Here is a 25,132-nt window from a genome sequence, read left to right on the forward strand (position 1 = left end):
AACAGTGGTATGATGTTGTGAAATACTAAATCCGCATGACCTGCGTGTCAATAGTGAAGGCTGTCAACTCTCTTGTTGCCAATCAGAGGCCAGAGTCACGTCACATCAGACACGGGTCAGCGAGGTCAGTCCCAAAACTTATAACCAGTTTGGCCCTGGCCTTTGTTTTAGAAAAACTCGACAAAGCGGGTGAAAGAGCCATTCGGCTGACATGCGCCTACACGTGTAAAAAGCCCTTTTAAAAAGTGATAATAGGCTTAATTAAAAAAAAAAAGATTTTAAAGCAGTTCTAAGTTACTTTTCAACCTTAAAAAATCCTTTTTGTAGTCCCTCCGGGGGTAATATAAGTGATGATTGAGGAGGGGTCTTTCATCTCCCCCGCTGTCTCTGGCCAGAAAACCACAATTGCAACTTCTCTGCCTTCGACTAGGAGCCACCAATACACACCGATGGAATTACAAAGAAGAAGCGGGCTAGCGCCACTTAAACAGTATTTACAGCCAAGTTTGAGTGTCAAAAATTATCTCCATTGTGTATTTGGATGTACAATATCCCTCTCTCCATTTCAGTCTAGTATTTACTCTCACGGACAACATGCTCCAACACCTGCAGTGGGGCTTATGGCCTCTGGGGGCATCAATTACTTAGTACTTCTTTAAAATAATAAATAGGCAATAGAATATTATTATTAGCAATATCAAAAGGAATCAAACTGGTGTGAATATTATGTATATTTAACAGTACATTCTCTCTCTGAGTGACCTAAACAAATGAATCATCTGAATTGTAGATGCTTCACTTTTGGCTTTTACCGCAGCATAACAAACACAGCTGTTGCACATGGTGCTTTTGGGACTCTTCCCTTGGCAACGTTATGCAATTATCATGTGAAAATGGATTGGAAAGATTTGCTCTCTGCATGCTGGATTATTATTTTGGGCTGGGTTTCACACTGGACACAGTTTCTTCAGTCTTCACTGATGAGGGCACCGTTTGGCATAAATACGCTGAGGCTCACGGTTAACAAGGGTCCTACAATTATCATGATTAGCCTACCGCAAGCTTTTATAACCGCGGTAAATCTAAAACTGATGAATCTTGAAATCCCTAGTGTTTATGTATGTTTGTTTAACACGTAATGCAACTCACTTTTTACAATTTGTGATATAGTTAAGAAAAGATTGGTCAGTAAAGTTTGTGTAAAATCATCCAGGTGTGTTTCATTGTAGCTTTTTGAAAAACTTGCTACGATTGGTGATGAACCTGGAACACATGCTACACGGCTTAAGAATGCCTGCCATTTCAACTGATTTACTGTAACTCTAGTTCTGTCTGTGTCTTGCAGGTTGTGCCGTTTTCCAAAGCGATAGAAGATGTGGCACAGGGTGTTACCGCTCTGTGCCCTTCTGGGCTTACTCTTTATAGGACTCCCTGAACACCTCAAAGCTCAGGAAGGTGAGTCCTGCTGCACTTAATCCTTTAATGTTTTTGTATATTTCCAGCACATACTGTACATTTGAGGCAACAGAAGCCACTAAATTGATACAGGTGGACATTACTGGATTATGATGGACGACGGTTTTGAGGAAAGACCATTGTCTTCTTCACAGGGCCTGAGGGTTTGTACAATTTTCAACACCTGTGCCCTGGATCGTGTCAACGCCCACTCTGCAACCTGGTGGGACTTTTAGCGTTCACTTCTCCGGCCCTGTAAAGAAAATACTGGCCGTCCAAATGTAGTAATGTCCTGATGTACTGACTTAGTGGACTCATTCTCTGTTCATGAAGAGTCCACTAAATCGATATGAAGAAGTAGGTGATATGAAGAAATAGCGTTGTGTTGTGAAGGCATTTAAAGGCATAATATACTGGATTTGCAGTGAATGCTTGTAAACCAAAATTCCTTCCATCCTGTTGCTTAAAGTATTAGTAAAAAGTCAAATGCAGTTTGTACAGACATTCTTCGTTAAACATCTTTACCTCATTTATGATTGGCAGAAAGGTACAGATTAAAAAAAACCTTACCGTAAACATATGTTTAGTAGTATTGGTAAAGGTCAATGCGTTTACAGACACATTCACTTGAAGATTAAAGGGTTGTGAATAACAAATGGATTTTGATACTGTAGGGACACAATACAATGTACAAATAATGTATACTGTGCCTTTAGATGACTTAATTTGACATACTTTGCAGCGAGAACATTTATATAGATTAAAAAGAGAATACGTTTTCATTGGCACTTGTAAATATAACTGCTTTTGGTGTTTCACTGTTGGTCTTTATTTGGACAAAGCTCACATCGCTTGCAGAGAACCAGGGTTACATGCAGTAACCTTGAGTTTTCTCTCTCGAAGATTGTGCACACGGGCTGGGAGCTGATGTGTACTTTCTTGTGGACACATCCTGGAGTATGGGAGAGCAGAACTTTGAACATGTCAGAAATTTCTTAATCAGCGCGATCCGGGCCTTGCACCAAGTCGGAGGGGACAAGTTTAGGTTCGCCCTGGTCCGGTACAATAGCAGGCCCAAAACCGAGTTCAAGCTCAACACTTACCCAACACCACAGGGGGCGCTGTCTCACATCCAGGCCATGTCCTATGACGGCGGGGGCACTCGGACTGGTCTTGGGTTGGACTTCTTGATCCGGGCTCATATGAACAGTGCTTCGGGCAGTCGTGCGGCCGACGGAGTGACTCAGATGGTGGTGGTTCTGACAGACGGGCGGTCCCAGGACGATGTCACAGAAGCGGCCCGCGTGCTGCATTTGGCCGAAGTGGAGGTTTTCGCGGTGGGCGTTCAGGATGCTTTGGACTCAGAGCTCAGGGAGATGGCTAGCAAACCCTATAACACCCATGTTTTCAGTGTAGAGTCGTTCCTGTCGTTAAGAGACATTGTCCAGGACTTAGTGGTGGGGCTGTGCGGCACGGTGGCCCAGAGCAGGGGCGCGTCTGTGGTCAGTGAGGACCCTGTGACGGGAGGAGGGACAGGTAAAATGGGACGGGTAACTGTGTACTAATGAGCAGCATGTCCAGCGCAGATGCTGTACATGTGGAGTAGCATTAACCCAATCAGGCGTACTGCAACCACAATAACCTCACAAATATTCTCCCAGGGGATTAACATCACGCCACAGGGCAGCCATTTTGTCCTAACACTTCCTAAATTAAGTGTGCATGTGACTATTCAAAGAAACTGACAATTACAAAACATACAAGGTTTATTCTATTAATGAATGGGTGGAGGAGCTTTATTCACTGAATTTCTTCTTGAAGATTTTGAAAGTAGATTCTCTAAAACTACGTCTAACCTGCACCTATGCTCTTGTGTCTTTAACCTTATTTGTCTTTTGTAGCCAGTTTATTTTTGTATAAATTGTGCCATACGGGTTTGAAATACAGTGATGAATCTGCCTGATGCGTCTTTGACCTGCAGCAAAAGTGCTCTAAATATGTAAACGTTATGACCAAAGTATTAACTTGGATTTGAACATGCAGTTGCAGTTTATATCCAAAGTAGTATTTTGGTGGAGGCTGGACTGTTGTATCCGCATATTTGTAGCACTATGAAAGCTGCAGGCTCCAAGGAAGCACACAGAGTCATGACTGGTCTCTGAAGTCTGTAACATGAGTCTGCATGGCAAGGCTGACGTCAAAACGAGACGGGACTGTCCTGTAATCTGAAGTTACTTTAAATTGATTGTCACAAAAAATATCATAGTAACATGGTTTGCTGCTTCAAAATTGAACTGTGAGCAAACATATTGTAACACAATAATAGGTAATCATTAGCATCACGTTTTCAGTATCAAAAACATTATCAAAGGTCATGTTTAGCTTGAGCAATTACTAGCAATCCCTGCATCCTTCTTATCAGGTGACTTTCAAAGAATTAAAAACTGACATTTGATGTTAGTTTATCAACATTTTACCTGATTAGGCACTAAAATCCATAATAATGAGTTCATAAAAGGCTTGTAAGGACACATTCATTATATCCATTTATAAGTAACACCAGAACAGTCCCCTCGCTAGTTGAGCCTCATGCAGTATGATGTTTAAATGTGTTTTTGATGTGTTCACTGAATGTTGACACATGAGCACGTGTGATTTGTGTGTCTGCCTCACTGTGTTAACGCTTTCACAAGTTCCATTTTGTTTTGTCTTCTCTCTCTCTCTCTCTCTCTCTCTCCTGAAGCACAAGACTCAGCCGACCTAGTTCTCTTAATTGACGGATCACAGAACGTTGGAGCAGCAAACTTCCCCTTTGTGCGCGATTTGGCTTTGAGAATCATTGAGCGCCTCGATGTGGCCAGGGACAGAGTTCATGTGGCGTTGGCCCTTTACAACGGCAGCCCTGACATTAAGTTTTACCTGAATAGCTATGACAGCAAAGCCTCAGTCCTGGAAGCAGTGAAGGGCCTGTCCTACCCGGGGGGTGATGAGTCTAGCCTGGGCGCGGCTCTGGAGGAGGTGCACGACAGCCTGTTGAGCACAGAATCAGGCGGCCGGGAGGATGAGGGCGTGCCGCAGATGTTAGTGGTGATCAGTGGCGGTGCCTCTACAGATGACACCGGTGTGGGGGACAGGGCTCTGAAACGGTCCGGTGTGATCACACTCGGGGTGGCCATCGGTGACTCCTCCTCAGCAGATCTGCAGACAGTGGCCACAGACAGGAGTTTTGTCCTGTCCGCACAAGATTTCAGAGCCGCTCCGAGCCTGGGCGACCAGCTGTTGCCCTACCTTAACGGGGTTATCCAGCGCACCATAATAGTTCAGAATGAGTTCACAGAAGGTAGGTCTCTAAAGGTTGGCTCAGGGGGTGGAAGAGACGGGTTCAACTCCAAGAACAGTCAGCGAAAATCTGTATTTGTCCTTCTGTATACCTGCATGTGTGTGAAAACCTCTTTCTGAAACTATAACAAACAACATAGATGGAGCTGGCAATAATACGTGAAGGCCGTGTTTTGCTTATTGATATTTTCTCCTCTATGTCAAATGAATATATTTTGTACACATGACAACAAATGTATAGTAAACTTCGCTAAATAAGTTTGCCAGTCGACTAAGCATAATCACAAATCATAGAAGGTCACCTTTTAACATCGCACTGTCTCACTTTTGGGGGAAGGGGCCTTTTTTCTGTTATATCACACAATAGACTTTTCACACCCTTGATCTTACTGAAACATTACAAAAATAAATTTAATCGACATAACTTCAGTAGCACATTATAAAAAGAAGGATATTTTTGCACGCAAAAAAGTGAAATTGACATATAAAAGATTATAAATAAAAAAAGCTTTTTCATTAAATAAATTGAAACCAAATAAAAGCCTACACAAATATACTATAGGTATTAAAAACTATAGACAACAATATAAATAAAAACACGCTAAGACAGATGAATAAGGGCTATACTGAAAGCTTTTTTCTTTCCTTTCAGCTGTGGTAGTTGGACCACGGGACATAATTTTCCTCATTGATACCACAATGGGCGCCACTCTGTTCAACTCCACTCGGGAGTTTATACGCCGCTATGTCAACACCTTACCCATCGGTCCCAGCACGGTCCAGATCGGTGTGGCCCAATTTGCCACCAGCGCTCGGCTCGAGATGGACCTCAACACCCACGGGTCCCAAGACGCTTTAGCGGCCGCTTTGGGACGTCTGAGACCGAGACAGGGGCAGACGGTCAACATCGGGGCAGCTCTGGATTTTGTGAGGACCAACATGTTGAGACCAGACAAAGGCAGTCGTCTTCGCCAAGGGGTCCCTCAGCTTGTCCTGCTCATGACCACGAAACGGTCCAGTGATAGTGTGGATGAAGCTGCCAGGGCTCTCCAGCAAATGGGGGTTTTGACAGTGGCGGCCGGGTCGAAACAAGCCAATGAGGATGAGCTGAAAAGGATTGCCTTCGCTGACAGCACGGTGTACATGCTGAGGGATTTCCGTCAACTGTTGAGAAACCCCGCCACTGTTACTGATGCACTCTCGTCTCTGTCTGGGACTGTTGTGACCGAGGGGCCCACTGAGACAGGTAACCCTTTAATGCTATCCTATTAATTGTATTTTACAACTGCATTTTCACCAATTTCCTGATAATTGTAGGTATTTGACTACACAATCAGAAAACAGACAACACTTAATCCTTGTCATTGAAAACCATTTGAAACTTTTAGAGATACAATGGATCACAATGGACTTACAATGACTAAATACTGGATTACTGGACACAATCCTGAATTTTTCAGGGGAAGAGTTAAAGGAATATTTTAGGATTTTTGATATAGGGCCTCTTTTCCTAGATAGTGTTGTTGATTTCTGGAGATTTTCTTTTTTTAATTTCATGCAGTCCTTATATTTGAAGAGTTTAGTGGCACTAGGCTAGTGCTAGGCTAGCGCATGTCTATGATAACTAGTAGCCTGCATTAAAAACAGTCCTGTAGTTTGGGTACCTGCGGCTGGCATTACTACACATGGAATTCACAAAGGAGCTTTATACAAATCAGACATGGTAATGTTAGGTTAGGAGGACTATGCGAGGATTTTGAAGAGGTTTTTAATGCAGGCTACTAGTTACCATAGACATGCGCTAGCCTACCACTAGCCTAGCACCACTAAACTCTTCAAATATAAGGACTGCATGAATTAAAATATATATATATATCTCCAGAAATCAAGAACACTTTTGATAACTAGGAAATGAGGCCCTATGTCAAAAAATCCTGAAATATCCCTTTAAATCCACTGAGAGCAAAAGCCCTGATACGTATAAATTGGATCATGCCATTACTGTCTTGTCATGAGCCATATCGTGTTGCCATACTAACAGACACAAAATGCCAAAAACATTATCTTGTCGGTGGTTGAAAAAGTGACAGTCCCTCATTGATTGTCTAATTTTCCATTTTTCTTTTCTTCTCAGTGGTGGAGATAACAACTGTGCAGACGCAAAAAATTGTCAGAGATTTTGTGTTCTTGGTGGATGGCTCTAGCTACATTGGCTCCAGTAACTTCCCCTACGTGCGGGACCTTATCGTCAACATAGTGAACAAGCTGGAGATCCGTCCTGACAGAGTCCAAATTGGCCTCCTGCAGTATGCCGAGGACCCTAAGATCGAATTTTACCTGAACAGCTACAGCAGCAGGGAGGACGTGGTGAATAAAATAAACCAACTGTCGCTGCTTGGAGGGTCTGTCCTAAACACAGGAAAGGCCTTGGACTATGCTCTTAATAACATGTTCAAAACATCCACTGGGTCCCGAAGGAGGCAGGGCGTCCAGCAGGTCTTGGTCCTCATCACGGGAGGACCGACCCAGGATCAAGTCAGGGTTGTGGCTGATCAGTTGGCTCTCAGAGGAGTGCTAACATTCACTGTTGGTTCAGGCCAAGCTGATGCGAATATGTTGAGAAGTGTGGCCTTTGTCCCTGAATTGGCCTACCAAGAAGCCTCCTTCTCATATTTGCCAGCCCTGGCAGAGCAAATGCTGCCTAAACTAACAACAGTGGTCGGGGCTACGGATACCATCAGCCGAGAAACAGGTGAGTGATTTTATCGTATGTCTTCATGAATATCTTATTACTGTTTATTAGGGCTGGGAAAACATATCTGAATTGGATCACAATACATTTTGCTGCAATACCAAGTATCGATTCTTTAGTATCGCAATACTTTCAATAGGCTACTTGTGTTTGGAGGCATTTTCATCATGCACTCCTTTCCAGTAACAGCACTTTTCATTCTTAACACCTCAGTAAATGTCGAATATGATTTTGTTTATAAACTTTGGACACATGACTGCTTTTTTTTCTCCACATTTTAAGGTAAACACTTTACTTGACATAATTACTTGTTGTATTGCAATACGTATCGGATCGGCCCCAGAGTGTTGTGATACGTATCGGAATCCTCCCAGCCCTACTGTTTATATTATTGAATCCATGTTGCTCTTCAATGTTATTTGGTGACTCCATTCACTTTGCAACAGACGTAAAACTGATCTGGAATCAATATAAATCTAGTTAATGTGTCTGTATAAGTTCTGAGTTGTCCAGAAGAGTTCCATCATGAAAAAAAAAAAAAATGCTGTGGATATTTGTGAACATTGCCCATTCAATAATAATGATTATGTATAGCTTATATAGAGCTGTCAAATATATTTAATATTTTTCTTAATTATTTTTTCAAATGTGTTTTTTGGCTTGGTATTGTGCTTCAAGTTCATGCAGTTACCACTCATTCCCCAAATGAGTCTACTAACCTTGCAATCCCCTTCTAATATCGTCTTTTTTTCCTTCCATTTTGTTCCTTTCAGATGCAAGAGATGTGGCCTTCCTCATTGACGGCACAGACAATGTTAGAGCGGATTTCGCCTACATCCAGGATTTTATCATTAAAGTCATTGAGCCGCTTGACATTGGCCCTGACAAAGTTCAAGTTGCCGTGGTCCAACACAGTGAACGACCTAATCCCAGCTTCTACCTAAACACGTACCCGACCAAAGACGAGCTTATACGGGCTGTCAATAACATGAGAGTGGTCGGCGGTCGCGGCCTCAACACCGGCGCTGCCTTGAAATTCATGAAAGATACCGTTTTATCTGAAAGGCAAGGGAGCCGGGCAGCGCAAGGCGTTCCACAGTTCCTCATTGTGCTGTCTGGGAGCCGGTCTAGAGACAGTGTAAGTGAGTCCGCGGGGGCCCTGAAAACGGGCGGAGTGGTGCCTTTTGGAGTTGGAGTAAAGGACGCAGACCAGAGGCAGATGGAGGCGATTTCTCACAACCCGTCATTCGCCTTCAAAGTGAAGGACTTCAGTGACCTCAACACTGTGCCCGGGAGACTCAACAGCTACGTGACCATGCCCAAAGAAGAACTGGATGATGTACTGCAGCAAGGTAGACAAATGCTTACTTTATCTCACAATGAGGAAATGGATCTATGAGATACTTTTGAACATTTTTGTTTTTGGTCATTGGGGACAGAACTATGTTACCCAGTACCGATGTTTCTGATGTCTGACATTCCTTTGTTTCTCAATTGCATAACTCGGTGCACCTTTGCAGTTGTCAACTTATTACCCCAGAATGTATAGGGAAAACAGGCCTAATATGCGGCTTATACAGGGGTTAAAGGTTGTGGTCGAAGTGGTGGACTTAGGTCAGTTCAGTCAAAATCATCAATCAGTATCTCATAGAATCCCATTTCTTCCAAGTGAAATATTCCCTAAACCTCGCCTGTCCTCTTTGCCTTCCTCTGTACTGTACTTCTATGTTGATCAATGCATGTCTCTTCTTTGTATCTTCTTTTGTGTCTCAGTCCTTACTAGTGACGCTGTTAAAAAAGATATTGTGTTTCTACTGGATGGCTCTGATAATACGAGAAAAGGCTACCCACAAATACAGCAGTTTGTCAAAAGCATAGTGGAACGCCTGTCTATCGATGACGGCAAAGACAGAGTGGCCGTTGTCCAATACACCGATACACCCACGGTAAACTTCCACCTGTCTTCATACAAAAATAAAAGCAAAATGCTAAGTGCCATTGACAAACTAAGGCACCAAGGTGGTTCGGAGGTGAATACTGGGGCAGCCATGAGGTTCACGCGATTGATGGTTTTCACCTCCTCGTGGGGCAGTAGGAGACTTGAAGGCGTGCCCCAGATTTTGGTCATTCTGACAAGCCAACCGTCAGATGATAATGTCAAAACTCCGGCCTTTGCCCTAAAAGAACATGAGATTATGACCGTGGGTGTCGGAGTGGGAGATGCAGATTTGCTGGAGTTGGAAACGATTTCTTTTAAACCCAACATGGTTTACAAAGTGAATGACTACGCCATGTTGAGTGGAATTCAGTCTCAGGTTATCCCCACTCTAAATGTCAAAAAAGACACAAAGGAGACTTTGAATGGGATTTCTGACTTAGTAGGTAAGAAAGATTTTGACTTTAATATGTGTTATGTGTTTGCGATTTTTAATTTGTTGACTACATAGTGATTGTATGGTCATTTTGCTCAAAAAGGAGTAGTTCACATTTTGATATACAACATACATGCACTTCTTTAGCCATGAGTTTTTCTTGATCATGAAAACTTTCACTTTATCCATAAGACTCCACCATGGTCTTCCTCTACTCTACAGTCTGGAAGCCCAAATCCCTCTGTCCTCCCTCTTCTATACATCTGACTTTTTATCTTTTCTTTTTTTCAGTCTTGCAACAATGTTGCACAGGGTGCTCGTCTCAAACTTTGTTTCTTGCTTGTTCAAGTAGTCTTCTGTACGGGTTGTTGAGAGTAGGGGATGTTTCGCCTATCACCATAAAGACTGAAATTACAAATAGCATGCTGTTTATACAGACAAAGCTTTCATGGTGAAAGGCGAAACATCCACTTGTCTAAATAACCAGTGCAGATGACAGCTTGAACAACCCTTTCTACGATGGAAAACTCCTGACGGGCAATCTTTTTTGTTCTTGCTGTCCATTGGCACATCAAACTTATTTTACCTCTACTACTTCTTTGAAATAAATAGTCAGCATCATATAAATTCTATATTCAGATGAGTATTTATAGTCATGAGACACATCATCTTTCAGAAATTGCATTGTTTTTAAACCATTTTTTACTTTCAATTACCTTTTCAATATTCTTCTTTACACATCTTTTTAATCAAAAAGATTGTTCTACTTGATGTCCGAATCTGGCTTCTTGAGTATTTTTTTACTCTTGCTGCTGGTCAAGAGTCTTGAACAACTTTTACCCATACAATTTTTCAATATGTTGTTCTATATTCTCAACACAGGAAATGATAGGAGAGACATGGTATTTTTAGTTGATGGTTCAGACGACTCACGAAATGGTCTCCCGGCAATTCGTGAATTCATCCGGCGAATGGTAGAGGACATAGAGGATGAAGTGATCAGAGTGGCAGTTGTGCAATACAGTGATGATGCCAAAACTTACTTCAATCTGAACACTCACAAAACCAAAAGTGCCATTGTCTATGCTGTCAGAGGTCTACGACACAAAGGGGGAAGATCTCGAAAGACAGGTTTGGCCTTGCAGTTCGTCCATGACCATGTTTTTACTCCTTCATCTGGAAGTAGACGCTCAGATGGTGTTCCCCAAATTTTGCTTCTACTCACTGGAGGCAAATCTAGTGATGATGTTTCACAGTCAGCATTACATTTAAAGCACAAAGGAGTCCATATCTTTGCTTTTGGAATGAAGAATGCCCAACAGGAAGAGCTTGGCCTGATTGCCTCTTCTTCAAATTTCCTCTATAAATTCCCAGTCTTTGGAGAGCTTTTGTCCATCCAGCAAGAGATAGCTACATTTATCCAGGAAAAGGTTCATTCATTCACTGCAACCGGTAAGAAGTCTGATCGAAATGAAGTTGCAAACTGCCTTCAGCTCTTAATTTCTTGAAAGACTTGTCAACTCAACATAAAGCTTCATTCATCCAATGATGATCACATCATTGTGTCCTCTCAAGTGTGCTAATTCTTTTGCACACTTATGACTTAACATTATCTTTCATTATGAAAGATGCCTCCTTTGGTATTGGCTTTCTTCAGCTTCTGTAGAATAAAATATGTATTGAAAGTGCATCACTTCTGTTATTTCCCACGCTCATCTTATTTTTGCACCACATTCTTTTGTTGATTCAACTTAAATTTACTGATTTTCCTTTCATCCAATGATGATCACATCATTGTGTTTGTAGAATAAGTTATACAGCATGTTTCTTTCAGAGAAGCTGCTGAATCGCTGTTTTGCTATTTTTTTTCTGAAATAGCATGTTGTACATATAGTACTCAAGTTCTGAAATGTAATAGTTGTTTAAATGTTATTGTCTTTGTTCATCGGTATACAATGCTAAATTTACACATCATTGTTGTTTTTATTACCAACTTTAATTTTAGGAATGCATTGTACTGTATTTGTGCCATTCCTTAAGTTTCACCCTATTCTTGCAGTTGAATTAGAGTCTGCCCAAAGAGACATTGTGTTTTTATTGGATGGCTCCGATGAAACACAGGGCATTTTCCCAGCAATGCAAGGGTTTGTCCAAAGAGTGATTGAGACACTCAACATCGGAGAGAATACAGACCGAGTATCTGTGGTGCAATACAGTGATGAGCCTGAAACTGAAATAAATTTGAACAACTACTTTACGAAGCAGGATGTGCTTGACAAAGTCCGAAACATGCTTCACATGGGAGGCACATTGAGAAACACCGGGGCTGCTCTTGAATATGTGCAAACTGATGCTTTTAACCCTGCAATGGGTAGTAGAAATCAAGATGGTGTCCCTCAGATTCTGGTTTTGTTGACTGGGGGTAAATCGAATGATGATGTGACCAGTGCTGCTGTCGCTCTAAAGCAAGAAAGAGTCACACCCTTCTGTGTGGGCACCAGAGACGCAGACATACTGGAGCTGCAAAGCATTGCACATTTACCCTCCTATACTTTCACTGTGCCTCGATTTGACTCTGGCAGCACTGCTCAGCAACTGGTCTCACTGATTACAAAAGTGCCCAGGCAGCCAAGACAAACTTCAGAGATTGTAATAGGTAAGAATTATTTGTCACCCACTATACACTGGAAACAATTTTGTGATTATCAAAGTAAAGTTGTATGAGTTGCTGATCGATAGTCATTTCTTAAAAAAATGCTTTGACAATTTGCAGAAACAAGGCCTAACACCAAAAGGTTAAGTGGCTACTACTGTTGTACTAAAACTATTGACATCCAAGTTTAATAAGCAAGCATGTCTTATTTTAAATCAGCTTCTTTATTCAAATCTTGTTGGTCACAATCTATCCTTAGGTAATTCATACAACCATACTATAAAGCCAAAACATGTCATTTCACTTGTTAGGCCTTAATATCAGCCACTAAGCCCTAACTTTTGTGTGTCAAAGGTTCACCAACTACACTTCTTGAGTACGTGCAGCGTGACTTTGTTTTCTTACTGGACACATCAGACGAAACCTTTTCTGAATTTGAAACAATGCTTGGCTTTGTTAAGACAATAATCCAAAGTCTGAATGTGCAAAGGGACAATGACCATGTTGCAGTGGTGCAGTACAGCTCTGATCCTTCTGTGAATTTCTACCTGAATTCTTACCAAACTCAGGAAACTGTGGCAGAGGCTGTGCGAAGTGTAAGGCACAAAGGAGGCAGAGTGCGCAACACTGGCAAAGCACTTCAGTTCGTCAAAGATAACGTTTTCACTGCCTCATCTGGAAGTAGACACCAAATGGGTGTTCCACAGATTTTGGTCCTGGCAACTGGTGGAAGAGCCAGTGATGATTTTAGAAATGCTGTGATGAATTTGAAAGCTATGGGAGTGATTGTGTTCGTATTGGGGACAGAGAAAGCAGATGTGCTGGAGATTCAGTCTATCTCCCATGCACCTGAGTTTGCAGTGATTGCAACAGATCCGGCAGAGCTGTCAGGCATTGAACAGCTCATAATGTCGACTAAACAAAGAGCTGAGGCTCCTGCCATTAGGCCACCATCAATTGGTAAGACACGCAGTAGGTCTGAATCTGCGTCCATGTGGTCAGAAATTTTTGGAAAATAAATAATGTTTTATAAAACTCGTATTTAAAGATCAGGGCAGCATTCAACCATCAAGTTTTGTTATATTTCACTTCTTTAGCACATCTTTTGTAAATGTGATTGGCTAATGTTACCAACATTTCTAAATTGGAGACTCGTTTTGAAGACCACATGAATGCAATGGTATTCTTTATAATTAAAATTATTTTATTTTTTTGCTTATCGAAAATATTGAGCATATTTTATTTTGATTACAGATATTACAAATAACAAACAGAGAGATGTTATTTTTCTACTTGATGGCTCTGATGCTTCACGACGAATGTTTGGAGAAATCAAAGATTTTGTGGACACAATTTTGTCAGAGCTTAACATTGGTCCAAACAACGATCGTGTTGCTGTAGTTCAGTTCAGTAATACAACACAAACTGAGTTTGACTTTAGAAAATACTCCTCAGTGGACGAGGTTGTTGATGCAGTAAGAGTCCTCAATCACAAAAGTGGCTATCCTCATTACATTGGACGGGCTTTGCAGTATGTGAAAGACAATTTGTATACCACTGGTTCAGGAAGTCGAATCAATGAAGGCGTGCCACAGATTCTTATACTCCTATATGGTGGAAGATCTCAGGATGACATTCGAACTCCAACCAAAATGCTCAAAGAAAGTGGTGTGATTCCAATTGCGATTGGCACCTCTGAGGCTGACACCATTGAGCTACAGACAATGGCTTATGAACCTAAATATGCTCTTTCCATCACTGACTATGAAGAGCTTTCCACTATCAGGCAAGAGGTGTTGTCTTTGATGACTGAGCATAGTGCACAACCAATTGCTCCAACAAACAGCATAGGTAAGATGTCAAATTTTGTGTGCATTTTTGGTTTATTTTATATTTACCTATACGCTACTTTGTCCTCATTGCAGACCAGAAGCAAAGCGATGTAGTGTTTCTCATTGATGGATCATATGACTCAAGATATGGCTTTGAGCAGATACGAGGTTTCATTGAAACTATGGTTGATAACATGAACCTCGATGATAACCAAGACCAAGTGGCTGTTGTCCAATACAGTCGGGATCCTACAGCTAACTTCTACTTGAACTCATACTCCAGTAAAAATGATGTGCTCAACTCTATTAGAACCATGAGACACAAACTGGGAAGGCCTCTAAATATTGGCAAAGCATTGGACTTTGTCAGAAATAACGTCTTTGCCTCTGCGGTAGGAGGCAGACGAGAGCAAGCGGTGCCACAGTATCTCTATGTATTCAGTGGTGGCAGGTCTGGAGATGATGTGAGAGGGGCGGCACAGTCACTCCGTGACAATGGCGTAAAAACTGTGAGCATTGGGACGAACAATGCTGATACTCTGGAGATGCAAACAGTGGCCTTTACACCGGCTCATTTTATTGCACTGCCAAATTTGAACAACTTGCAGAACCTTGATCAACAGATTGAGGCTGTGTTAAGTGGCACTCCAGAATCAACCGAGTTTCCATCTGTAGTTGGTAAGATATTTTGAATCCAAAGAAGTTTGATTAAAAATTCACTGTAGAGTTTTGTGCAGCTTAGAGGTTATGAAATTTGTTTGTCTTTCCCATTACTCACAGTGCACCCTTTGGCTTTTCTCTCATTTTATTTAAGATTTGTTATATTGTCTTTTTTTCCAGACATACCTAGCTTCCGACTGTCTGAACTTCAGACTGCTGATATTGTGTTTCTACTTGATGGATCTAAGGACATGCTACCAAGTGAAAAACTAATATGGGACTTTATCATGGACTTTGTTAAGCAGATTGAAATTGGGCCAAACAGGATGCAAGTGGCTTTGATTGAATACAACACACAGCCCACAGTGCATTTCCTGCTGAACAGATACTCCTCCAGTGATGATATTTTAAATTATTTGGAATTCACAGAGTTTACAGGTCGGCCTAATGTTAATATTGGTGCATCCCTGGACTATGTGAGGAGCAATGTCTTCACGGCTGCATCAGGAAGCAGAGTGATGCAGGGAGTACCCCAAATACTAATACTTCTAACGGCAAGAAAATCAGATGATGACATAGTGGGCCCATTACAGAGGTTACGACAAGTAGGAATTGTAACTTACAGTGTTGGGATGAATAATGCGAATAGGGAACAGGTAGAGCAATTGGCACACAGTCCTCAAACAAAACATTTTGTTGTGTCGGATTTCACACCAGTTAGACAACAGATTATGTCAGGGAAAAAATTAGGAGAAAAACCTCTCAGCTCAACTTTAGGTGAGTATAAACCTTGATAACATACGTTACTAAGTCTCGTCATTTTTTTAAACATATTCTGTGTCTTTTAGGTTCCAAAACCACCATGAACAGAGATGTTGTGTTTCTCATTGATGGGTCAGATGATGTCCGAAATAAATTTTCTTCGATGCGAGATTTTGTAGGGAAAATTGTTGCCACATTTGAGATAGACCAAGCAAAAGATAGGGTTGCTCTTGTCCAGTATAGCAACAGTGCTGAGCAGACCTTCAGTCTCAACACTTATGCAGCGAAGGAAGACGTCTTGAGGCATATTGCTAGCCTAAAACCAAAAGGTGGACGGCCACAATACATTGGAAAAGCACTGCAGCATGTAATTGACAAGGTATTTGTTTCAAATGCTGGAAGCCGCAGGAAGGAAGGGGCCAAACAAATTATTATCATTTTGGCTGGTGGAAGATCGAGAGATTCCCCAAGAGGCCCTGCAAGTGCACTTAAAACTGCAGGAGTAGAAATGTTTGCTGTTGGATCGAAGTCGTCGAATTCAGTAGAAATGCAAATGATTTCATCCAATACCAACTACACATTTTCAGTGCCAGATTTTGTTGATCTTTCACTAATACATCCAAGTTTGATGTCTCATCTTAATCAATTTGTGGAAGAAGAAGAAGAAATAATACCAGGTATTAAAATTCAAAACCACAGGTGTTCAATTGTGTAATAAGTAAAATGAAGAATTTTCATTGTCTCTGTTCCCCAGTGGTGAGACAAGAGGCAGGAAAAGATGTTGTGTTCTTGTTGGATGGATCTGATGGTACTAGGAACGATTTCCCAGCCATGCAAAGCTTTGTCCAGAGAATGGTAGAGACACTGAATGTGAATGACAACAGAGATCGTGTCTCAGTGGTTCAGTACAGCAGAGACCCCACCGTCCAGTTCTATCTGAACACTTACACAACAAAAGGAGATATCATGGCCACAATCAGAGGTTTGAGGCACAAAGGCGGAAGACCCCTCAACACTGGTGCAGCCCTCCAGTACTTGAGGGATAACGTCTTCACGGCCTCTGCTGGAAGCAGGCGCCAAGAAGGAGTGCCACAACTGCTGATATTGTTAAGTGGTGGAAGGTCTTTTGACAGTGTTGATGCACCAGCATCTGCGCTAAAACAGATGGGTGTTTTGACTTTTGCAATTGGAACCAGAAACACAGACACCACAGAAATGCAAAAGATTTCGCATGAGCCAAGTTATGCTCTCTCTGTGTCCGATTTCAATGACCTCCCCAATGTCCAGCAACAACTTCAGTCCTCTGTTGAGGCTGTGATTGTGGAGGCAGGCCCTGAATCACCAACTGTACCTGGTACGTTGACTAGCTCTGACTCAGATACCCTTGTAGATTTAATGGAAAGTTGATTTGCTAAAGAAATACGACAGTTATCCATAAAGGAGTAAAAATCAAAATGAGGTTCTAATGGGAACCAACTTTCCAAATTCGATACATTGATTGTGGCATTTGTTTTATATGTCTTACTGTTTTTTCCACAGTTGACAGTGCCAATAAGGATATAGTTTTCCTTCTGGACGGTTCTGATGGCACAAGGAATGGTTTCCCTGCCATGCGTGATTTTGTTGAGAAAATGGTGGAAAAACTCAATGTAGGCGAGAACAATGACCGTGTCTCTGTTGTCCAGTACAGCAGAGATGCAGATGTCAGTTTCTATCTGAACACACATGACACAAGAGATGATGTTTTGGATGCAGTCAGAGGGCTGAGACACCGAGGAGGCAGACCCCTAAACACCGGGGCAGCCCTGGAATACGTCAGGGACAATGTCTTTACAAACTCCTCTGGGAGTAGGCGCCTGCAAGGCGTTCCACAGATGTTGATCCTACTAAATGGTGGAAGGTCTTATGACAATGTGGACACACCAGCTGCTGCTCTCAGAGACCAGGGCATCATTGTGCTTGGCATCGGAGCAGGGAGGTCTGACAAAGCAGAGATGCAAAAGATAGCATATAACTCTAGTTATGCTCTGTCTGTGCCTGATTTCGCTGACCTCCCCAATGCCCAAGAGCAGCTCTCTTCTGTAATGGGGACAACGCTGGTGCGGGTCACACCTCTGACACCAACAGTAACTGGTAAGATTTTGACACAGCATTTTATTATAGTACGGTGCAAGGCAAGCTCAAGCCTGTATAGCTTCAGCATAGTCATTAGACACATTAGGACACCAGTAATTGCATGCTTCTTCTTGTAAGCATGGACCAACATGAATTTTCGTGGTAAACTGTTAAAAGTAAAAACTTGACATGTCTGATCATTCTCTGTTCTCTAGTGGTGAGACAAGAGGCAGGAAAAGATGTAGTGTTCTTGTTGGATGGATCTGATGGTACTAGGAACGATTTCCCAGCCATGCAAAGCTTTGTCCAGAGAATGGTAGAGACACTGAATGTGAATGACAACAGAGATCGTGTCTCAGTGGTTCAGTACAGCAGAGACCCCACCGTCCAGTTCTATCTGAACACTTACACAACAAAAGGAGATATCATGGCCACAATCAGAGGTTTGAGGCACAAAGGCGGAAGACCCCTCAACACTGGTGCAGCCCTCCAGTACTTGAGGGATAACGTCTTCACGGCCTCTGCTGGAAGCAGGCGCCAAGAAGGAGTGCCACAACTGCTGATATTGTTAAGTGGTGGAAGGTCTTTTGACAGTGTTGATGCACCAGCATCTGCGCTAAAACAGATGGGTGTTTTGACTTTTGCAATTGGAACCAGAAACACAGACACCACAGAAATGCAAAAGATTTCGCATGAGCCAAGTTATGCTCTCTCTGTGTCCGATTTCAATGACCTCCCCAATGTCCAGCAACAACTTCAGTCCTCTGTTGAGGCTGTGATTGTGGAGGCAGGCCCTGAATCACCAACTGTACCTGGTACGTTGACTAGCTCTGACTCAGATACCCTTGTAGATTTAATGGAAAGTTGATTTGCTAAAGAAATACGACAGTTATCCATAAAGGAGTAAAAATCAAAATGAGGTTCTAATGGGAACCAACTTTCCAAATTCGATACATTGATTGTGGCATTTGTTTTATATGTCTTACTGTTTTTTCCACAGTTGACAGTGCCAATAAGGATATAGTTTTCCTTCTGGACGGTTCTGATGGCACAAGGAATGGTTTCCCTGCCATGCGTGATTTTGTTGAGAAAATGGTGGAAAAACTCAATGTAGGCGAGAACAATGACCGTGTCTCTGTTGTCCAGTACAGCAGAGATGCAGATGTCAGTTTCTATCTGAACACACATGACACAAGAGATGATGTTTTGGATGCAGTCAGAGGGCTGAGACACCGAGGAGGCAGACCCCTAAACACCGGGGCAGCCCTGGAATACGTCAGGGACAATGTCTTTACAAACTCCTCTGGGAGTAGGCGCCTGCAAGGCGTTCCACAGATGTTGATCCTACTAAATGGTGGAAGGTCTTATGACAATGTGGACACACCAGCTGCTGCTCTCAGAGACCAGGGCATCATTGTGCTTGGCATCGGAGCAGGGAGGTCTGACAAAGCAGAGATGCAAAAGATAGCATATAACTCTAGTTATGCTCTGTCTGTGCCTGATTTCGCTGACCTCCCCAATGCCCAAGAGCAGCTCTCTTCTGTAATGGGGACAACGCTGGTGCGGGTCACACCTCTGACACCAACAGTAACTGGTAAGATTTTGACACAGCATTTTATTATAGTACGGTGCAAGGCAAGCTCAAGCCTGTATAGCTTCAGCATAGTCATTAGACACATTAGGACACCAGTAATTGCATGCTTCTTCTTGTAAGCATGGACCAACATGAATTTTCGTGGTAAACTGTTAAAAGTAAAAACTTGACATGTCTGATCATTCTCTGTTCTCTAGTGGTGAGACAAGAGGCAGGAAAAGATGTAGTGTTCTTGTTGGATGGATCTGATGGTACTAGGAACGATTTCCCAGCCATGCAAAGCTTTGTCCAGAGAATGGTAGAGACACTGAATGTGAATGACAACAGAGATCGTGTCTCAGTGGTTCAGTACAGCAGAGACCCCACCGTCCAGTTCTATCTGAACACTTACACAACAAAAGGAGATATCATGGCCACAATCAGAGGTTTGAGGCACAAAGGCGGAAGACCCCTCAACACTGGTGCAGCCCTCCAGTACTTGAGGGATAACGTCTTCACGGCCTCTGCTGGAAGCAGGCGCCAAGAAGGAGTGCCACAACTGCTGATATTGTTAAGTGGTGGAAGGTCTTTTGACAGTGTTGATGCACCAGCATCTGCGCTAAAACAGATGGGTGTTTTGACTTTTGCAATTGGAACCAGAAACACAGACACCACAGAAATGCAAAAGATTTCGCATGAGCCAAGTTATGCTCTCTCTGTGTCCGATTTCAATGACCTCCCCAATGTCCAGCAACAACTTCAGTCCTCTGTTGAGGCTGTGATTGTGGAGGCAGGCCCTGAATCACCAACTGTACCTGGTACGTTGACTAGCTCTGACTCAGATACCCTTGTAGATTTAATGGAAAGTTGATTTGCTAAAGAAATACGACAGTTATCCATAAAGGAGTAAAAATCAAAATGAGGTTCTAATGGGAACCAACTTTCCAAATTCGATACATTGATTGTGGCATTTGTTTTATATGTCTTACTGTTTTTTCCACAGTTGACAGTGCCAATAAGGATATAGTTTTCCTTCTGGACGGTTCTGATGGCACAAGGAATGGTTTCCCTGCCATGCGTGATTTTGTTGAGAAAATGGTGGAAAAACTCAATGTAGGCGAGAACAATGACCGTGTCTCTGTTGTCCAGTACAGCAGAGATGCAGATGTCAGTTTCTATCTGAACACACATGACACAAGAGATGATGTTTTGGATGCAGTCAGAGGGCTGAGACACCGAGGAGGCAGACCCCTAAACACCGGGGCAGCCCTGGAATACGTCAGGGACAATGTCTTTACAAACTCCTCTGGGAGTAGGCGCCTGCAAGGCGTTCCACAGATGTTGATCCTACTAAATGGTGGAAGGTCTTATGACAATGTGGACACACCAGCTGCTGCTCTCAGAGACCAGGGCATCATTGTGCTTGGCATCGGAGCAGGGAGGTCTGACAAAGCAGAGATGCAAAAGATAGCATATAACTCTAGTTATGCTCTGTCTGTGCCTGATTTCGCTGACCTCCCCAATGCCCAAGAGCAGCTCTCTTCTGTAATGGGGACAACGCTGGTGCGGGTCACACCTCTGACACCAACAGTAACTGGTAAGATTTTGACACAGCATTTTATTATAGTACGGTGCAAGGCAAGCTCAAGCCTGTATAGCTTCAGCATAGTCATTAGACACATTAGGACACCAGTAATTGCATGCTTCTTCTTGTAAGCATGGACCAACATGAATTTTCGTGGTAAACTGTTAAAAGTAAAAACTTGACATGTCTGATCATTCTCTGTTCTCTAGTGGTGAGACAAGAGGCAGGAAAAGATGTAGTGTTCTTGTTGGATGGATCTGATGGTACTAGGAACGATTTCCCAGCCATGCAAAGCTTTGTCCAGAGAATGGTAGAGACACTGAATGTGAATGACAACAGAGATCGTGTCTCAGTGGTTCAGTACAGCAGAGACCCCACCGTCCAGTTCTATCTGAACACTTACACAACAAAAGGAGATATCATGGCCACAATCAGAGGTTTGAGGCACAAAGGCGGAAGACCCCTCAACACTGGTGCAGCCCTCCAGTACTTGAGGGATAACGTCTTCACGGCCTCTGCTGGAAGCAGGCGCCAAGAAGGAGTGCCACAACTGCTGATATTGTTAAGTGGTGGAAGGTCTTTTGACAGTGTTGATGCACCAGCATCTGCGCTAAAACAGATGGGTGTTTTGACTTTTGCAATTGGAACCAGAAACACAGACACCACAGAAATGCAAAAGATTTCGCATGAGCCAAGTTATGCTCTCTCTGTGTCCGATTTCAATGACCTCCCCAATGTCCAGCAACAACTTCAGTCCTCTGTTGAGGCTGTGATTGTGGAGGCAGGCCCTGAATCACCAACTGTACCTGGTACGTTGACTAGCTCTGACTCAGATACCCTTGTAGATTTAATGGAAAGTTGATTTGCTAAAGAAATACGACAGTTATCCATAAAGGAGTAAAAATCAAAATGAGGTTCTAATGGGAACCAACTTTCCAAATTCGATACATTGATTGTGGCATTTGTTTTATATGTCTTACTGTTTTTTCCACAGTTGACAGTGCCAATAAGGATATAGTTTTCCTTCTGGACGGTTCTGATGGCACAAGGAATGGTTTCCCTGCCATGCGTGATTTTGTTGAGAAAATGGTGGAAAAACTCAATGTAGGCGAGAACAATGACCGTGTCTCTGTTGTCCAGTACAGCAGAGATGCAGATGTTAGTTTCTATCTGAACACACATGACACAAGAGATGATGTTTTGGATGCAGTCAGAGGGCTGAGACACCGTGGAGGCAGACCCCTAAACACCGGGGCAGCCCTGGAATACGTCAGGGACAATGTCTTTACAAACTCCTCTGGGAGTAGGCGCCTGCAAGGCGTTCCACAGATGTTGATCCTACTAAATGGTGGAAGGTCTTATGACAATGTGGACACACCAGCTGCTGCTCTCAGAGACCAGGGCATCATTGTGCTTGGCATCGGAGCAGGGAGGTCTGACAAAGCAGAGATGCAAAAGATAGCATATAACTCTAGTTATGCTCTGTCTGTGCCTGATTTCGCTGACCTCCCCAATGCCCAAGAGCAGCTCTCTTCTGTAATGGGGACAACGCTGGTGCGGGTCACACCTCTGACACCAACAGTAACTGGTAAGATTTTGACACAGCATTTTATTATAGTACGGTGCAAGGCAAGCTCAAGCCTGTATAGCTTCAGCATAGTCATTAGACACATTAGGACACCAGTAATTGCATGCTTCTTCTTGTAAGCATGGACCAACATGAATTTTCGTGGTAAACTGTTAAAAGTAAAAACTTGACATGTCTGATCATTCTCTGTTCTCTAGTGGTGAGACAAGAGGCAGGAAAAGATGTAGTGTTCTTGTTGGATGGATCTGATGGTACTAGGAACGATTTCCCAGCCATGCAAAGCTTTGTCCAGAGAATGGTAGAGACACTGAATGTGAATGACAACAGAGATCGTGTCTCAGTGGTTCAGTACAGCAGAGACCCCACCGTCCAGTTCTATCTGAACACTTACACAACAAAAGGAGATATCATGGCCACAATCAGAGGTTTGAGGCACAAAGGCGGAAGACCCCTCAACACTGGTGCAGCCCTCCAGTACTTGAGGGATAACGTCTTCACGGCCTCTGCTGGAAGCAGGCGCCAAGAAGGAGTGCCACAACTGCTGATATTGTTAAGTGGTGGAAGGTCTTTTGACAGTGTTGATGCACCAGCATCTGCGCTAAAACAGATGGGTGTTTTGACTTTTGCAATTGGAACCAGAAACACAGACACCACAGAAATGCAAAAGATTTCGCATGAGCCAAGTTATGCTCTCTCTGTGTCCGATTTCAATGACCTCCCCAATGTCCAGCAACAACTTCAGTCCTCTGTTGAGGCTGTGATTGTGGAGGCAGGCCCTGAATCACCAACTGTACCTGGTACGTTGACTAGCTCTGACTCAGATACCCTTGTAGATTTAATGGAAAGTTGATTTGCTAAAGAAATACGACAGTTATCCATAAAGGAGTAAAAATCAAAATGAGGTTCTAATGGGAACCAACTTTCCAAATTCGATACATTGATTGTGGCATTTGTTTTATATGTCTTACTGTTTTTTCCACAGTTGACAGTGCCAATAAGGATATAGTTTTCCTTCTGGACGGTTCTGATGGCACAAGGAATGGTTTCCCTGCCATGCGTGATTTTGTTGAGAAAATGGTGGAAAAACTCAATGTAGGCGAGAACAATGACCGTGTCTCTGTTGTCCAGTACAGCAGAGATGCAGATGTTAGTTTCTATCTGAACACACATGACACAAGAGATGATGTTTTGGATGCAGTCAGAGGGCTGAGACACCGTGGAGGCAGACCCCTAAACACCGGGGCAGCCCTGGAATACGTCAGGGACAATGTCTTTACAAACTCCTCTGGGAGTAGGCGCCTGCAAGGCGTTCCACAGATGTTGATCCTACTAAATGGTGGAAGGTCTTATGACAATGTGGACACACCAGCTGCTGCTCTCAGAGACCAGGGCATCATTGTGCTTGGCATCGGAGCAGGGAGGTCTGACAAAGCAGAGATGCAAAAGATAGCATATAACTCTAGTTATGCTCTGTCTGTGCCTGATTTCGCTGACCTCCCCAATGCCCAAGAGCAGCTCTCTTCTGTAATGGGGACAACGCTGGTGCGGGTCACACCTCTGACACCAACAGTAACTGGTAAGATTTTGACACAGCATTTTATTATAGTACGGTGCAAGGCAAGCTCAAGCCTGTATAGCTTCAGCATAGTCATTAGACACATTAGGACACCAGTAATTGCATGCTTCTTCTTGTAAGCATGGACCAACATGAATTTTCGTGGTAAACTGTTAAAAGTAAAAACTTGACATGTCTGATCATTCTCTGTTCTCTAGTGGTGAGACAAGAGGCAGGAAAAGATGTAGTGTTCTTGTTGGATGGATCTGATGGTACTAGGAACGATTTCCCAGCCATGCAAAGCTTTGTCCAGAGAATGGTAGAGACACTGAATGTGAATGACAACAGAGATCGTGTCTCAGTGGTTCAGTACAGCAGAGACCCCACCGTCCAGTTCTATCTGAACACTTACACAACAAAAGGAGATATCATGGCCACAATCAGAGGTTTGAGGCACAAAGGCGGAAGACCCCTCAACACTGGTGCAGCCCTCCAGTACTTGAGGGATAACGTCTTCACGGCCTCTGCTGGAAGCAGGCGCCAAGAAGGAGTGCCACAACTGCTGATATTGTTAAGTGGTGGAAGGTCTTTTGACAGTGTTGATGCACCAGCATCTGCGCTAAAACAGATGGGTGTTTTGACTTTTGCAATTGGAACCAGAAACACAGACACCACAGAAATGCAAAAGATTTCGCATGAGCCAAGTTATGCTCTCTCTGTGTCCGATTTCAATGACCTCCCCAATGTCCAGCAACAACTTCAGTCCTCTGTTGAGGCTGTGATTGTGGAGGCAGGCCCTGAATCACCAACTGTACCTGGTACGTTGACTAGCTCTGACTCAGATACCCTTGTAGATTTAATGGAAAGTTGATTTGCTAAAGAAATACGACA

At 43.0% G+C, this 25,132-nt stretch overlaps 2 protein-coding genes across 2 annotated transcripts in view; both read left to right on the forward strand.

Annotated features, from left to right (window-relative positions):
- Positions 1-25,132, forward strand: part of LOC306968192 (collagen alpha-3(VI) chain-like) — a 107,960-nt gene that overhangs the window by 14,075 nt on the left and 68,753 nt on the right. Inside the window, exons 2-7 of the mRNA XM_079563515.1 lie at positions 1,346-1,455; positions 2,359-2,991; positions 4,199-4,795; positions 5,447-6,040; positions 6,929-7,546; positions 8,320-8,898. Of these exons, the coding sequence (XP_079419641.1) occupies positions 1,374-1,455; positions 2,359-2,991; positions 4,199-4,795; positions 5,447-6,040; positions 6,929-7,546; positions 8,320-8,898 (3,103 nt within the window). The 5' untranslated portion in view covers positions 1,346-1,373. The remainder of the gene's footprint in view (positions 1-1,345; positions 1,456-2,358; positions 2,992-4,198; positions 4,796-5,446; positions 6,041-6,928; positions 7,547-8,319; positions 8,899-25,132) is intronic.
- The window catches only part of LOC306968321 (uncharacterized protein), a gene marked incomplete at both ends in the record, with an annotated part of 48,974 nt that continues 33,436 nt past the window's right edge, over positions 9,595-25,132 (forward strand). The window contains 12 exons of the mRNA XM_079563664.1: positions 9,595-9,928; positions 16,580-17,179; positions 17,365-17,958; positions 18,156-18,755; positions 18,941-19,534; positions 19,732-20,331; positions 20,517-21,110; positions 21,308-21,907; positions 22,093-22,686; positions 22,884-23,483; positions 23,669-24,262; positions 24,460-25,059. Coding sequence (XP_079419790.1) covers positions 9,595-9,928; positions 16,580-17,179; positions 17,365-17,958; positions 18,156-18,755; positions 18,941-19,534; positions 19,732-20,331; positions 20,517-21,110; positions 21,308-21,907; positions 22,093-22,686; positions 22,884-23,483; positions 23,669-24,262; positions 24,460-25,059 — 6,904 coding nt within the window. The remainder of the gene's footprint in view (positions 9,929-16,579; positions 17,180-17,364; positions 17,959-18,155; positions 18,756-18,940; positions 19,535-19,731; positions 20,332-20,516; positions 21,111-21,307; positions 21,908-22,092; positions 22,687-22,883; positions 23,484-23,668; positions 24,263-24,459; positions 25,060-25,132) is intronic.

Source organism: Gobius niger (assembly GCF_951799975.1).
Source record: "Gobius niger genome assembly, chromosome: 9".
NCBI lineage: Eukaryota > Metazoa > Chordata > Actinopteri > Gobiiformes > Gobiidae > Gobius > Gobius niger.